Source organism: Dermochelys coriacea, chromosome 3, assembly GCF_009764565.3.
Source record: "Dermochelys coriacea isolate rDerCor1 chromosome 3, rDerCor1.pri.v4, whole genome shotgun sequence".
NCBI classification, from domain to species: domain Eukaryota; kingdom Metazoa; phylum Chordata; order Testudines; family Dermochelyidae; genus Dermochelys; species Dermochelys coriacea.
In genome coordinates, this window is record NC_050070.1 from 156652910 (window position 1) to 156669793 (window position 16884).

Consider the following 16884-nt stretch of genomic DNA (forward strand, 5'->3'; position numbering starts at 1 on the left):
CTTTTTTATCCTGGGCTCTCTCCTCTGTTTCTTTCTTTTCTTTCTTGAGTGTAGGGGCTTGTCTTTCTCATCATCTTTTTCCAGTGTCTGTTATCCTTCTGATTTAACTTTTTTATTTTTTTTACAGCCTACCTTCCTCTAAATGTTTCCTTCATCCCTCTAATAGAGTGGCTTGCCCCTTAAAGGCTAGAGATCTGGGATCAGCCAACCCTTATTTCCAAGTTGGCACACCTGAGCAGGAATCAAGTGATTCCCCTATAAGATCGACGGGAAGTTACAGAGAAGGGGTTGGGGTGTTGCACAGGGAGACTGGGAAGTGAGACTACAGGCAGAAAAGGCATGGGAGTGCCTCAATAAGAAGATAAACAGATGGACTTTGAGTTTTATTTTAAGTTTACTTTGTGAATAAACCCAGACCCCAAGAAGCAGTGTTGTGAATAGACAAAACAGGTATGTGAAGTTTATTTGAAGAACCAAGAGAAGAAACTGAGGTGAGAGGCCACTTATAGGTCTGCTCAGAGGCCACCAGGGGGATGCTTGGGAGGATTCTACTCAATGACCATCTTTCTCTCCCTGTCTGGCTCCAACCCCCTGTCAAGTTTCTGCACCTTCCCACCTTGGATCTCCTATCCCTCAGATTTCTTGTCCTCTCCATTCTCCTAGATCAGTGGTTTTCAGCCTGTAGTCCGTGGACCCTTGGGGTTCAGCAGACTGTCTAAGATTTCCAAAGGGGTCCACCCCTCCATTTGACATTTTGTAGGTGTCTGCAAAAGAAAAAAAGGTTGAAAACTGCTGTCCTAGATGTTCTTTACCCTTTTTTGCTTTTCCCCTGTATGCTCTCTCTCTTCTTGGGACTCATTATCTTTTCAGTGGGCTCCTTCTTCCAACCCCTCTCTACACAGATTTCCATTCTTAGATCTTTCCTTTTCCCCCACATAACAAAAGGTCTTCCTCTCTCACCCCTCCTAGTAAGTCTCAGTTCCCACACATCCTTAGTGTTTTCCCCACACTGCAGTCCCCTTCTTTACTCTGTTTGGACTCTCAACCTCAATCGTGCCCTGCTCTCTTTTACATCAAATCCTCTGTCCCAGCACCTCACCCCCCCTCCCCCGAACCTTATTGAACAGCAGCTTCTGCCCCTTGTATCCCAGCCTCTAACTCACCCCTTCTGCCACTGGCACTTAGTCACTTCCCTGTTCTGCCCCACTGTGCTGCACCATCTCTGTCTTAGTCCTTAACACCCAGCCTCCAACCTATTCTGCCTCTAGCACCTCCTCATTCCCCCTTGCACCCCTAACCAGTGGCACCCCAGTAACCCAGATTAGATGATCTAATGATCCCTTATGGCCTTAAACTCTATGAACCCCCATCTTAGCCATTTTCACCTATTGCTCCTGACAACCCCTAAGCACCAGCCACCTCTTCTCCCAAAAGTCCCTAAGTATTGCACCCTCTACCTCCCATCCCCCTGCTCTGCCCCAGCCTCTCATCTGCGTATCCTCTACTGTCACCCAACCTCCCTGCACAGGATCCTCATGGCTGGCCCATTCTCCCCTGTCCCAGCGCCATGAGCTGCCTTGTGCTGGAGAGGCTGAGCTGGGCAGGGGCAGAGCGGCAGCTGCTGCTGGCTGACTGCAGGAAAAGGGAGTGTCATGATGCCCCCTGTCTACTAGGAGGAGGAGCTGCAGAGAATTGGCCAGAAGCCCCTGGGGCGGGCACTCTGCTGTGGGGGTCCCTAACTCCTGTCTACAGCCCAGGCCTGGGAGACTGGCAAGGTAGGGCGGGACTTGACTGAGGCCTTTCCATCTGCAATCCTGCCTAGCAACAGGGCTCTCCCTTTTTTTGATTGGGTGACACTAGCCTCTGCTCCCCCCCCCCCGCCCCAGGAAAGGGCCTGAGGGGAAACCAAAACTGCCTGGCGCCTCGGGATGGCATGAGGCAGAGTCCCTCGTGTTCTGATTGGCCGAGGCTGCTCCTATCCTCGCCCTGATTGGCTATACAAGGGGTGGGCTGGGCAGTCTCCAGCCAGAACAGCCTCGGGCTGGTCTGCGGTGAGGGCAGGAGGGAGGCTGGGAGGCAGCTGGGTTCCCCACCTCCCCCTCCCGCTTGGGGTGCCCAGCCTGAGGTAACTGTTCCAGCAATCTCCGCCCTGCCCCCACTCGGAACAACGCCCCCACCCCACAGTACCCCGGGGGGGGGGAGGGATACTCCCCGGCGGGCAGTGGCACCCCCGCCTCCTGCCCCTCCAGCAGGCAAACTCAGCCCTGGAGTCAGGCGTTCTGGGGCCTCGGGCGCAGCACACGGCCAGGCCCGCAGCTCACCCTGCACAGGGTCCTGGGGCTCTCGTGGGGCCCCTTTCTCCCTAGAGCAGCAGGGGCATGGGGCTCCTTTAGTGTGTATGTTGGTGAGGGCAGCTGGGCTGGGCCTGCTGCACTTTTCTCTTCCTCCTGCGGCTGGAGTGGCTTTGGCAGGGTCCGGCAGAGCACTGGGTCTTGGCAGCTACGTCCCACTGAGCCGCACAGGGACATTCGCACCCTTCTGAGCTACTGTCTCAGGCCCTCTGCAGACTCGGACGTACGTCATCACATCAGTGAGACCTGGGCCCCAGGCTCCAACTTAATTTCATAACCACCAGGCTAGAAATTTACTTTAAAAAAAAAAACCAAAAACACTCAGATTCTGATGTAATCCCATGACTCCAGGAGCTGAGGCCCTGCCTGTGTCTTATTTTGGTTCTGCACAAACTGCTCTTCTAAGAAATCTCTGTATTTTGTGCAGGGATAAATATGAGAGAAGAGGATTATGTTGGGGGTAAGGGAGAGATGGATAATTTCTCTTGGGTATTAACACCCTCTAAAGAACGCTTCCCTCCCCTTGTGTTTGCTATCAAAGATTGCTCCTTTCTTTTCCTATAGATTAGCAGTCCCTTCTTCCTCCTATTGTGGTGATTAACAGACCATTTCACCTCTCCCACCCCCAATATTTTTTTTCTTTGCCAGGTTATTACACTTCTCTTTCCCTCCAACCAAGAATATTCTGCTCACCCTCACTCTGGTATCTTCTTGAAGCTGAAATTGTATGCAACCTCACTTTATTGAAAAGCTTGACTTTCTTGATAATCTGTTTAAGGGGGAGTTTTCTCTGTCCAAGCTGTACTCACAACACTTCAGAAACAAATATTATAAAAATAGTTCAGGAACTTACTGTTACTGTAACATTATGTTGTGCCTGAATTTAATAATTGTTTGTTAAAATTCCCAATAATTTAATTCCATTGGTATTATTTATGAGCACAAAGTTAAGCTAAAGAACAATGTTCTGATCATACAACCTTTTTAATAAGGGATATTTAACTGGAAATTCTGAATGAGAAAAGCAGGATGAAGTCTCTTCCTCTATGGGAGAGTTTTACCTCAAGTAAGGCCCCTGTCCACAATTCACACTGATATAAGATAGGGCCTTAGTCTTAGGTAATTATTTCCATTCCTTATCTCAGAAGATATAAAGTTATTTGAGATGATGGAATGAAAGGTACTATAGAAATTCAAAGTACTAGTGTTATAGCATGGGTGCTTGGGTAGCATGGTCCTTGGGTGGCTTATAAGGACTTGTACCATTTTGGGGATGATGATGTTCTGACAGTTTTTTTTTTTTTATTAAATATGAGGTGCTAGATGGCTCAGAAGGTTAGTAATGGGTTATGTTAGAATTTCACCTCTACATCATTAATTTGAATTGGTACAGGTAGATAGCATCCAGCTGAAATGTTTGTTAGCCTATACAAGTTAAATTGCTGATCTCAGTCCAAATTCTAGTTGCAAAATGTATTGACAAATCTGTATACAACTTAATATATCTCCAGCATTCATGAGCACATATTTATACTTGCACATAAAAATTCAAGTTTCCAATTCCAATCTTTAATACACACAATACTTATCTAGTAAAATCACGTATTGCACAGTTTAATACAGATGACTTACAGGGAAAATATTTATTATAAAACTTCATATAATGTCGAGAGAATCTTTGACTATGGGCACTTTAATGCCAACTATTATTTTATTTTCACAAGATGACCACACAATCTGAGTGGTACAGAAAAGCAAAAATAGAATGTGCATTATATTGCTCACTATGCCACATTGTGGCCCCAATCATGCGAACGCTTACACCCGAGTAACATTATGCATGTGAATTGCCACACTTAGATCAGTGGGACTACTCATATGTAAAGCTGTTTACATTAGTGTTTGCAGGATTGGGACTTATGTTATTACAATACAACTTATTTTGTATTTCATCTTCCATACAAACTATACATGAAAATGCTTAGGCTAAATAATACAGTTACAGAGAGGGAGTCTGCAAAGCAACTGTGTATGAATTTTTTGTTAGATCTATGGTTTCTTATGACACCAAAATGGATATAGAAAAAAGATTTATTGATGCCTTTTATTTTGCAACTATTCTATATCATCTGTATTATTAACATTGTCTTTTTTTTATTTTAACAGGAATCTTCAATTACAAAAATGAGACATAATCTGGTCTGTCAGACACCTCGCACTGTCACTGTTCATATAAAGTCGAGTGCATCTAGATCACACCAGCAAAAAAAATCTATTAGTCTAAAACGTCCTATTTTTAAAGACAGTCAGGAAAATTGTGAAAAAGATGTGCACAGTAACAAGTCTAAACGTACAAAAGGTGCATGTCTGGTTATTCAGCGTCAGGAAATGACTGCTTTCTTTAAACTATTTGGTAGGTTAACAGTTATACATTTTGGGTAAAATATGTTGATTGAACACTAAAATACTTTTTATAAGGAACTATGTTTTCTAAATATAATAACTTGAGAGTGCTTCTCATGCATACGTTAACAGCCACATCTTGGTCTGAATAAAATCTGAGGCCAGAGTGAGTACTCAGACCACTAAACTGAAATGGCTGAATATTATTCCTCAATTAACTGAAAACACTTCCATTCCTCCACCACAACTGTTATATTTCAATGTATAAATATTTACATTTTAAATAAAAAATAACTACAAAAGGATTGTCAAACTGCTGAAAAATAGGTTGTTTAAAGATAAAACAAAAATAATTTGACCCTTCCTATACATCTCCTTCCTTTCCCTTTTATTTCTTCCTTCATCCTGATCCCACCCTGCAGGTCAACAAAGCTCTTTTTGCCAATATACATTTGTTTTACATTATGTTTCAGAACAGATTTGAAAGAGGCTAGATTTCCCACCAATGTAAACAAATACATTATTGTGGGAAGAAAAGCCTTGTAGTTATGTATGGTGGAAAGTGGAAGGAAGGTAGAAGGAAGAAAGGAGTTTGGAGAAGTTAGTATTTTTCTCTCTTCCATATAATTTTTGTTGTTTTTTTCTGCTTCAGCTGAAAAGAGTGAGAAACAGAGGAAAGCTGTTTTGTTGCTGACTTGAAAATGTTGAGTATAGGAGTCAATCAAAGCAGAGAATTTATAGTAGCCAATTACAGTAAATTTTCATATTTGTAGAATGGTTATTAAAAGTGGTACACTGATAGGGCAAACAATCAAACTTGTTTTGCTTACTAATGGTTGTCAGAGTGCAGAGATTCTCAAAACTGTATGGTTAATCAGAAATAATTGTAAATTTATAATGTAAGTTATTTACAACCCATTAAGAGTGCAGGGAATAAAATAAAGGAGAAAAACACTGTACAATGGCTTTCAGTTGAGTTGCACTCACTAATGTTAACAGAGAATTTGGTTCTTTGTGTTCTCCACTTTGCTTTTGTTATGGCTTCTCTTTTTTCTTTTGTTCAGATTTTTTTCTAAGCCTAAGGTATCTCTTCTGTCAGCTGCTCTGCTCCCTACTGATCAGTCCAGCTGATATGCTTTTCTTTGGCTTGATAAAATGCCCATCTGCATCTATATCTATAGAAACAAATGCTTCCTCCCCTCCCCCCCAATAAAAAAAATCATTTTTTCAATTGAAATATCACCGCTGTTTTTTGTTGTAGATGATGATCTAATTCAAGATTTCCTGTGGATGGACTGCTGCTATAAAATTGCAGATAAGGTAAATTTGGTATTGTTTTGGTTCGTAGGCCACTTTTTGCGTCTTTTACTTTTAATCACTTGGTATTGTAATATGAACATAAACCATATTCTGCTTTCTCATGTATTCACCTAGCTTCTGGCAAAGTAATACAGGAAACTATTTACACTTTTCTGAGGGTGGGAAATTAATAAAATCTTATGGTGTCAAGGTTCCTTCCCCACTCTGAACTCTAGGGTACAGATGTGGGGACCTGCATGAAAACCCCCTAAGCTTATTTTTACCAGCTTAGGTTAAAACTTCCCCAAGGTACAAACTATTTTACCTTTTGCCCTTGGACTTTATTGCTGCCACCACCAAGCGTCTAACAAATATATAACAGGGAAAGAGCCCGCTTGGAAACGTCTTTCCCCCCAAAATCCTCCCCAAACCCTACACCCCCTTTCCTGGGGAAGGTTTGATAAAAATCCTCACCAATTTGCATAGGTGAACACAGACCCAAACCCTTGGATCTTAAGAACAATGAAAAAGCAATCAGGTTTTTAAAAGAAGAATTTTAATTGAAGAAAAAAAGTAAAAGAATCACCTCTGTAAAATCAGGATGGTAAATACCTTACAGGGTAATTGGATTCAAAACATACAGAATCCCTCTAGGCAAAACCTTAAGTTACAAAAAGACACAAAAACAGAAATTCATTCCATTCAGTACAGCTTTTTATCAGCCATTTAAACAAAACAGAACCTAACACATATCTAGCTAGATTATTTACTAATTTCTAAGACTCCATTCCTTTTCTGTTCCCGGCAAAAGCATCACGCAGACAGAGAGAGCCTTTGTTTCTTACCCCCTCTAGCTTTGAAAGTATCTTGTCTCCTCATTGGTCATTTTGGTCAGGTGCCAGCGAGGTTATCCTAGCTTCTTAACCCTTTACAGGTGAAAGGGTTTTTCCTCTGGCCAGGAGGGATTTTAAAGGTGTTTCCCTTCCCTTTATATTTATGACATATGGTGATGTCAGAAACAGATTTAAAAGATGCTACGTCCTTTTAGGAAATTTTATATAGAAAACAAAAGAATACTAATGTTCTATTTAAATATTTTGTTTTTCTAACAGTATCTTTTGGCAATGACTTTTGTTTATTTCAAGAGGGCTAGCTTCAGTTTAAATGAGCACACCAGACTTAATTTCTTTATTGCTCTGTAAGTATTCTTTAAATATTTTTTTCATTTATTTAGTTCTGTGTTTATTCCATTAATAATTTTGATTTATAAATTAGGGTTCTTTAGGGGAGAGGTTTCACATCACAACCCCTCCCCATATGAGCGGGCTAGAGAAAAATACATTAATTTGCCCAGGTTAAAAACTTCTTGAAATCTTTTCTTTGAACAGCACCCCCAGGCTTTGGAGCAGGGACTTGAAATTTGGCAGGGGGATTGCCTTTGTATTAAGGGAGTGCCTTTTGCCATCTTTCTGAAAATCTGCCCGAATATGGCCAAATTATAAGCCATTAAAAATTAGAGTTCATACATGTTGTTCAGTAGACACTTCAATGTTAGCAGCTGTAATCTCCAAAAATTCTGCTCTCATGAAGCAAGCGCAAGATTCTCACAGCTCCTAGCTGACAAGACTGCACCTGCACCTTCCCCACAGAGCAACTGAGCATGGTGCACCATAGGGCTACAGAGCCTCAGAACAACTTTCCCTATAATGAAAAGGAGTACTTGTGGCACCTTAGAGACTAACAAATTTATTTGAGCATAAGCTTTCGTGAGCTACAGCTCACTTCAGTACTTCACTTCACTCACTACTGTAGCTCACGAAAGCTTATGCTCAGATAAATTTGTTAGTCTCTAAGGTGCCACAAGTACTCCTTTTCTTTTTGCGAATACAGACTAACACGGCTGCTACTCTGAAACCTTTCCCTATAATGGCTCCTCCTGGCTTGGGAGCAGGACTGGGCGCTGGAACTGAGAGGAAGGGAGTCTGTCTCGCTCCTGTGCTCTTAGCATGCTCTTCCGATGAAGTGAGCTGTAGCTCACGAAAGCTTATGCTCTAATAAATTTGTTAGTCTCTAAGGTGCCACAAGTACTCCTTTTCTTTTTGAGAATACAGACTAACACGGCTGCTACTCTGAAACCTGTTCCCCACCACTGCGTCTTTATCACAGTGCCATTCAACCTGTTGGGACCTAGGCAGCATGGAGAAAGATGTCTGATTCAAATGCAGAAGAGACAAACCAGACCTGGGAGAGGGAAAGGAATAGATTGGGACAAGGGAGTCTCGTGAGACTGGGATTGGAATGGGGAGAGAAACTGTGACTGAGAGTTGAAGGTGGGAGGTGAGGACTGTCTGGGCAAGGAGATTGGGAACCGAAGACGAAGGAGCAGGCTAGGATTGGTTGAACTAGGAGGCTGGGGTGGATTGGGCAAGCGGATTGGGAACAGGAGCCTTTGAGGGAAATGGAGAGGGACTTGAAGCCGGAGAAAACACTGAGATCAGATGAGGAACTAGGGAAAGCAGGAGACTGAGACTGGCTGGACAAGGAGACTAGGAACTAGTTGGAGGAGTGGGAGCAGAAGGTGGAAGAGAGACAGATCTAACAAGGAGTTGGGGTGTGGAAGGAGAATTAGGACTTGCTGGGCAAAGAAACTGGGAAAAGGAATCAGGGACAGGTGGAGAGGGAGACTGAGATTAGATGAGGATCCTTGGGAGGGAGACTATAACTTGGATACAGTGCGGAGGAGGGACAGACTGATTGGATGAGGAGCTGGAAGGGGGAACTTGTATTGCCAGGGCATGGGGGTTGAGGATAAGGAGTTGGGGCTGGATGGGGAAGAGCTGGGACTGTCTGGGTAAGGAGACTAGGGTAAGAAGCCTGAGGAGTGGAGACTGGATTGGGTAGACAGGGTGAATAGCACTGCAACAAGGATCGAGTGGTGGGGAAGAGACAGAAAGAGCAGAAGGGGTCAAATTTCAGGGAAATGGGCAGAACAGTCTGTATCTTCTGGAGCACACTCCCTTCCAGAGTCTGGAATAGAACCCATGATTCCTGTGTCTCTCCATACCTCTGCTGTCAGCAAATGGGTGAAACCAAGTGGCAAAGATGGCAACAGTTAGTTACTGGAGCAGGGGGACTCAATTCTGGGTCTCCCACAATAGTGCCTTATCCTCCAGGATATAGAATCATCCTCACTCTCTCTTTCTGGCCTAATGACTATTTAAATATTTATCCAAAATGGACAGCTTCAACAGGAGAAACTGCAAGCAACCCTCATCAGAATATCCCCTAGGCTAGTTAGATACTAAGATATAGATAGTACTAAGATACTGTTCTAAGAGATGGGAAATTCCTATTTAAATCCTTTCACCCAATCAGGCAGAAGGGAGAATTGAACCCAAGTCTCCCACATCTAGAGTGAGTGCTCTAATCCCACTGGGTTGAAAGGAGGTGGGGCCATCTCTGCCACCTCCTCAGTTTTGTATGGGCCCCAATCCAAAAGGCATGATCTGATCACATCTGCCAGATCGGGCCCTGCAGGTGAAATAGGCAGGGGAACACTTATCTTCACCTGGTTAGAGGATGTAACTGGGGCTTAGGCATGAGATAGGTGTCCGGACACCTAGAGTGAGGCAGCAGTGCGCATGTCCAGAGGCAGAAACGTAGGCAGGTAGAGGACTTTTACAGTGAAAATTTACACGCTGAGTGAATTTAGGTGCTTATTGGGTTAAGCGGCTGCTGAACCAGGAGTTTTGAGGACCTCGTTGGTGCCTAAATTTTCAACTTAAGCACCTAAAGTGGGGAGTTAAGTGCTTCGGTCCTTTTGTAGACCTGGACTTCTATGTCTGGGCTGCTAAACATTCATGACCCTTTAGCAAGCTGTACTGATAGCTGATTGTGATGGTTTTGTGGCTCTAGATAGGAGGTAACAATATTTGCCTATGGTCTGGAGGGAATAGGAGGGAGAAAACAGAGGAACAAGAAATATAATTTTTTGAAAGAATGGAGAAATGTGGATGTTAAAAAAAGTGGGTTCTTCTTAAAAATGGTGGTGTACCTATTGTATGCTTTTATTTATTTTGCTGCTTTATTAATGTTTAATATTTTTTGCTGCCTGGTTTCTAAACAGATGTGGTTTAGGAAGTATAACTTTTACATGTAAACAAGGCCTGTAAGGCCTTAGTTTTGAAGCAGATCTATCACTTACATTTTCTTTAAACTTTTAAACCTCAGACAATGTATTTGTGCCTCATATCCTAAGGAGTCAATCAAAAACTATTCATTTTAATGTTAGAATGCCGTTGATCTGGCAAAAGCAGTGAAACTGAATTATATTTCATGTATGTGCCCATCCAGTGGATGTTAGTACAAAGCCAATTTTTATGACTTTCATATGTGTTTGTATTAAATAGATTGAAGTAAACCAGAAAACTCCTCTCATCCTGGGAGAAGTCTAAACTTTGGTAGCAAATTTCCCCAAACTAGTGGAAGTAAGGAATTATTTTAAAGGTGTATAAAGTTAAAATCATGTGATGTGATGACTCAAGGTTGGAGATCCTTAATATATATTTTTGTAGGTATCTCGCAAATACAGTTGAAGAAGATGATGAAGAGTCAAAGTATGAAATTTTTCCATGGGCTTTGGGAAAAACCTGGCGGAAGCTTTTCCCTAATTTCTTAAAGTTAAGAGACCAGCTCTGGGGTAGAATTGACTACAGAGCTATTGTAAGCAGACGTTGCTGTGAAGAGGTAGGTAGACTTTTCATGCATTCGATTCTTGAGCTATTTATGCCAGTTGAGGATCTGGTCTGATGTATATTAAATACATTTTCTTTACCAGAAATGTATTGATAAACCAGGGATTAAGGAGAAAAAAGCAGCTGAAATTTAATGATTTGCCTATTCTGTTTTGAAACTGATTATTTTCCTTTGCATTTAATATGCATTCTTAGGAACTCTGGCCTGAATTCAGAAAGGGACTTAGGCTTGCAACTATGAACATCATGGCACCTAACTTCTAGGTGCCTGTAAAATCACAGGGATAACATCATAATCCACAAAACCTAAATTAGGTGCCCAGGGTCCCTATATAATGAGTAGGAAGAGACGGATTGTATTTTAAGGCAACATGTTAGATGGGGAGCTGCCTAAGCTAGCCAATGAGAGGGGTATGCAAAATGGTGTCATGGAGATAAATGCCTAAATCTGGGCTTCAGAGAAGCGCCTATCTCTTCCTAGCAATCCATATATAGGAACCTGTCTCCTAGGAGTCAGGTGGCTTAGGTGCCTAAATAGGTTTTTGGAGAAATGAGTTAGGGCACCTGCCTCACTCTACACAAAAGGAACAGAGATGGTGCTACTCCCCTAAACTTTTATTGCAGTGGTTACATCACTTGCCTGGGATGTGGGAAACCCAGGTTCAATCCTCCCCCCGCCCACAGCAAGAAGGGAAGACAGGATTTGAACAGGGCTCTCCCACTTCTTTTCTCCCACTCTGGCAGAGGGAAGAATTGAACCTGAGTCTCCCACTGGGTGCTCTTGCCACTGAGATAAATGTTATAAGCCAGGCACTACTACCACCTCCTCTGGTAGGTGGCCTATGAGCACACCTTCTAGATTGGGCTCCTCACATGATTTAGGGGGATGAATGCATATTTTCCCCTAGCTTGTGAATTGCTCTGGCATTTAGGTAGGAAACAAGTGCCTGGATATCTAGAGTGAGACAGCAGTGTGCATGCCCAGAGACAGAAACTTAGGCACCTTGGGAACTTATACCCTGAAAACTTAGATGCTGAATGAGTTTAGGCTCCTACAGTGCTTGGTGGGAGTTTTGTGGATCGCAGTAGAGCCAAAAACTGGGACTGAAGCCATTAGGTGCCTAAGTCTGGGGTTTTGTGTCTAACTACCTTTGTGGATCTAGGCCTCTGTTTTTAGGATAAACTCAACAGAACTGTTTCAAACTCCATATCCAAATTTTTAAAAATTTGCCCACATAGCCAGTCCACCTTGCACTTGTAAAGTTTTACATTGTGCCACTGAGCATTCACTACCAAAGTTGCTGCATGAGTTTTTGCTGACCAGAGTGCTTGTGTCTTATATAAATACCCTATTTACTATTGGTCCTGAATGAAGGAATTTGCAGCAAAGAGGAAACTGATTATGGAAGTCACCTCATTCAGTTTAGAATTATTTCATTTTTCAGACTACTTGGAAAATTGTCAATTTTCATTTTTCGATAAAAATCCAATACTTTGGGTGAAATCCTGGCCCAAGTGAACTCAACAGCAAAACTCCATTTGACTTCAGTAGGGCCAGGATTTCTAAAAATTAAAGGTGTTTTAACAACCGCTTAATTGCTTTTGCATTATTTCATCCTGTTTTCCAAACCTGAGTTTAACAGGAAAAAAAAAAAGTCACCCTGAAAAATATTGTTCCTTAGTATTCTGTTTGGATTTATTCCTACTGCCAGGAAGGGCCCTGTTATGACATGGGGGATTGAACTGTAGAAAGTAGTGAAATACATTTTGTTTGGATCTGGAAAAGATGGGAGCTTATCTATTTCCCTTAAATATTGTGAAACTGCACAGTTACACCCTAGCACAGCGAGAACTGATACCAGATTTAAGACTTTGAGGAAACAAAACAATTCCCCAAACTAACTATTTTTTCTGTTAGGAGGCTCCATGTTGAAACTATGGCATCATCAATTGTTGGAAAGCATGATACAGTTCACACTGGGGTTTTACACTGGATAAGTGGAACAGCACAAGACTGTGAAACTGTAAAGTTAAGGGAATTTTAATTAAGTCATCCAGAGCGGTTCAGCCAGCAAAGTGCACTTCTAACTTCCCTATCACTGTAAACCAATGATGTGTATTTCTCAGTCACAGATATGATGGAAACTGAATGTGGCTTTTCTTCCCTGAATCCCTACATCAATTAGAAATTAGTGCTTATTCAATCACCAAAAATTTTTTTGCACAGAGGAGCTATTTTCAAACTTGTTCTTTCCACTGTAATGTTCAGTTTCATACAAAGGTACCATCTTCCAGGATAAGCATGTACTTAGAAACAGAAATAGGTTTCTCTCAGTTTCAGTTTTATAGTATTTGTTGATTTTTCTAACACTGGTTCCATACGTAAGTAAGATTTTCTAATCTAGGTAATGGCTATTGCTCCATCACATTATATATGGCAGCGAGAACGTTCCATGCATCACAGTGGGGCTGTCAGAAACTACAGCAGAGATGAAGTGCAGCTGCCCCGCGGACCAAGCGCCACACCAGCAGATTGTTCGCTTTGTGGTAAGAAAAGAAGATTTGTAGGACTGGGATTATCATCCTCATCTTCGTCCACTGGGACTTTGGAGATGATGGAGCAACATGTATCTCAGGAATTGAAGGACATTTTCCCAGTTGAAAAAATGCTAATTGATCCTTCTCCTTGCTGTTATTCCCAAGGTACAGTTTAGTATTGTAAGTCACTTTCATTTAGTTGGTTTAAGTATATATTTATTACCTTGGAAGCTGCTTATCTGTATAACACAGGGGGTCTTAAACTAGGGGTTGTGACCTCTCAGGGGGTCCCAAGGTTATTACATGGGGGGGTCGCAAGCTGTCAGCCTCTACCCCAAACCCTGCTTTGCCTCCAGCATTTATAATGGTGTTAAATATATTTAAAAGTGTTTTTAATTTATAAGGGGGGGTTGCACTCAGGGGCTTGCTGTTTGAAAGGGGTCACCATACAAAAGTTTAAGAACCACTGGTATAGCACATTTAATATATCAGCATTTATAAAGCACACACCTCTGCTGCAGGACTGAGTTCTGTACAAAGTGGGACTAAATTCCTCTGCTTTTTTCCCTTCTTCTGTATGTAAAAGATCTATCACTTAACCAACAGCTTGACATAAAGTCAGAAACAAACCACTTCATATTCTACTTGCATGTCAATTTTGGAAAGGATGAATGTAGTGCTTGTGAAAAGAGACTAGAATCTCTTATCTGCCCTGCCAAGGTTGCTTATCTCTAACCTGGAGAAACACTGGTGGAGCAGTGTGGTGAAGCTTTTCTAGTAATAAGACCACAGTGTAGTCTTCATGCCTATTAAATCCTTGGAGACTCTATTAAGACTCAAATTTATGGGAATGGGGGCTATACAGGCATCTAGCCAGACTGCCAACAAATGTGCTAATTAGTGCCAAGCATGTTTTAGTTTTGTATTCTGAACATTTATTAAATCAATTTTCTTGACCTCCAAGGGTTTAGCAGTGTTGTGCAGCCAGTGAACAATCCCATTTGTAACCAGAACTCTATCCAGATTGTGTGCTATTCTTAGTAAAATAAATAAGTATTTTGAGTAAACCCTTGTTAGGATACAGCTCTCAGATGTTTTACCATCAGAAAGCACATCTGTCTGTTTGAACAACTAATGTTTTATCTTAAGGCATCTTTTGCAAAAGTATTGAGTTCCTTCCATGGTTCTTTACATACTTGCAATAAAGAGCAGTATGTTTTGTTTTACCAAATTATTCTGAAGTCGTGTTAGACTAAATTTACTATCACAATAACAGACTATTTTTATTGCAAATTACCCTTTCCTGTTAGTACTAATCTAAACACTCTGTGGCTGAATGAACTAAAGATGTTCTAGGTTTATTGAAATTATCCTTGTCTACTTAACTAGATGTTGAACGGTTCTCAATTCTAACTCTTCTGGGAGTTGACAAATCCTGTTAACTTTTATTCATAACTACTCACTAACTTCAGCATACTGTTGATGAATATATACTACTATGAGCAAGAAGCTGTCCACTATTAATTTCTCAAATTAATTCTGAAAATTCCTTTCTAACATTTCCTGTTTGTTAGAAGCAGCAATAAGAATAAATTATGCTTATCTGAGTTTCAAAATTACTGTTGTGAGCAACACAAGTTCAGGGTTTAAAAAAAAAACACCAGTGCAGCTTGCGCTCGCTCTCTCTCTCTCGCTCTCTCTATATTATATATATTCTGAATTTGATCACTCATTAAATCAATTGTGGTGGTGGTTTTTCTAACCCACCCCAAAATATTGGATAGCTTTTATTGTATCTGAGATGTCTAACATATAAAGTAGGTATTTGTTCATTTTTAAATTAAGTATTAAGACTGGATCATGCTTTAGATGGTTATCTTTTGGTAGATTCATTTTATAAAAATGTATAAGGCCCAAATCTACCAAGATTTACACATGTGCTTAACCACTGGGCACTACTCAGTGTGAAACATTAAATACATGCATAAATCTTTGAAGCAGTGGAATTAATTTGTCTAAATAAAAATTGGAGACATAAATTCTCTTTAATATCCATTTTTCCATTAGTGCAAATAGGATTGAAATGTTGGCATTAGGACTCCTACAGAGTTTTATACTTACTGTTTTGATATTGTCTGTAAACTGCTCCAATTCTAAGGGGCTTTTTAAACCTGGAAAATTTTTCAATTGTGTGATATTTATAACAGAAAAGGAATTAGGCAGACGAGTCCAATAGAACACATCACAGGTTCAGCTCACTATTTAAATACTTTGCACTTACACAGAGCCTTCAATCTGAGACTATAATCACACTTGTCCTAATTTTTTTAAACTTACTATTGTTACAGATAAGAGTTAAGATTACTATATCTGAAAGAGATTAGGAAAAATTTAGTTTATTTACTTCATGCATTTGATAGCACTTTGTATATAGTTAGGTTCATGGTGTCCCTGGAACAAGTAGTCCTTTTGCTCTGCTTGTGTGGGTTTTTCGCACAGCTTCAGATGAGAAAAACGTTTTAAAAGAAATTTATATACCCACAACTGACAGAAGAACTGAGGAAGGTGGTAATACTTGAAATTATTTCTAATGTATTTTAAGTGGTCCAGACCCAGTGGATGGTTTCCCTTTCAACCGCACAATACCCCATAGGGTAGAAAAGTTTTAGCATATCCATTTTAAATAGGGAGAAATTCAGGCACAGATTTTTTTTCCAGAACTACATAAGAAATCCATTTCAGGGGTGGGATTAAAACTAGTACTCCTGACTCTTCTGTCCTATGCTTTGTCCACAGTACCATCCCTCCACTTCTTCCTCTAACAAATAGACACGCTTTCTGTCTGTGAGGTTTTTCGTAGAAGAGGGTGGGTGAGATTCTGTGGCCTGCGCTGTGCAGGAGGTCAGACTAGATGATCAGAATGGTCCCTTCTGACCTTAGTATCTATGAATCTGTAATGATGCTGAAAATGATCTGACCACTCTCAGCCAAACAATCAATCTTCAGCCCTGATTGACAGAGGTATAGCAAGGAAAATCTTGTCAATAACTGGTCTTTTTCTGTATGTAAACAGTGCCTTGTAGTAAATAAGTATATATAATAGGGCCAAAATTCCATGAATTGCATTTCTATTGACTCAATGTAGAACTGTGCAAACATATTTTGCTCCAAAAAGGCTATCAGTATTTATTGGTACATAACAATGCAAATAGGAATTGCACATGTAGCAGAGGGCAGAATTTGGTCTACTGTATTCTTACCTTATGTAAACAAATTCCTTTTCTTTTTTTTCCTAAATTTCTGGTAGATTGCAACAGCCTATCCCCCAAAGGGAGAACGAATAGCTGCATGAATCAAGACAAATCCATGGACTGGTTTATAGGAAATGAAGAATGAAATGTTTGACCGGAGTTAGACATAGCTCAGAATATCAAACTCAGTGCAAGATCAATTAGAAAATTGTTTCCAACAATATTGCATAGCTGTACCATAGTTCACTATTTCATTAGCATCCCTTCTTTAGTTTGTACATAGAATAT

The 16884-nt window shown here is 41.0% G+C and overlaps 1 protein-coding gene across 1 annotated transcript; it reads left to right on the forward strand.

The window, feature by feature from the left end:
- The first annotated feature begins 4522 nt into the window (after positions 1-4522).
- On the forward strand, positions 4523-16866 carry SPDYA (speedy/RINGO cell cycle regulator family member A). Its single transcript, XM_038395215.2, has 6 exons — positions 4523-4764; positions 6016-6074; positions 7166-7251; positions 10628-10799; positions 13213-13510; positions 16653-16866. The coding sequence occupies exons 1-6, from the start codon at positions 4536-4538 to the stop codon at positions 16739-16741; spliced, it is 933 nt and encodes a 310-aa protein (XP_038251143.1). The 5' UTR covers positions 4523-4535; the 3' UTR covers positions 16742-16866.
- Positions 16867-16884: the final 18 nt, after the last annotated feature.

What these genes read in the sequence shown, in the direction of transcription:
- SPDYA (XM_038395215.2), top strand. Translation starts at nt 4,536, where the DNA reads ATGAGACATAATCTGGTCTGTCAGACACCTCGCACTGTCACTGTTCAT. An exon ending in GCTATAAAATTGCAGATAAG is followed by an intron (nt 6,075 to 7,165) that starts GTAAATTTGGTA and finishes TTTTTCTAACAG; the next exon opens with TATCTTTTGGCAATGACTTT. An exon ending in CTTAATTTCTTTATTGCTCT is followed by an intron (nt 7,252 to 10,627) that starts GTAAGTATTCTT and finishes ATATTTTTGTAG; the next exon opens with GTATCTCGCAAATACAGTTG.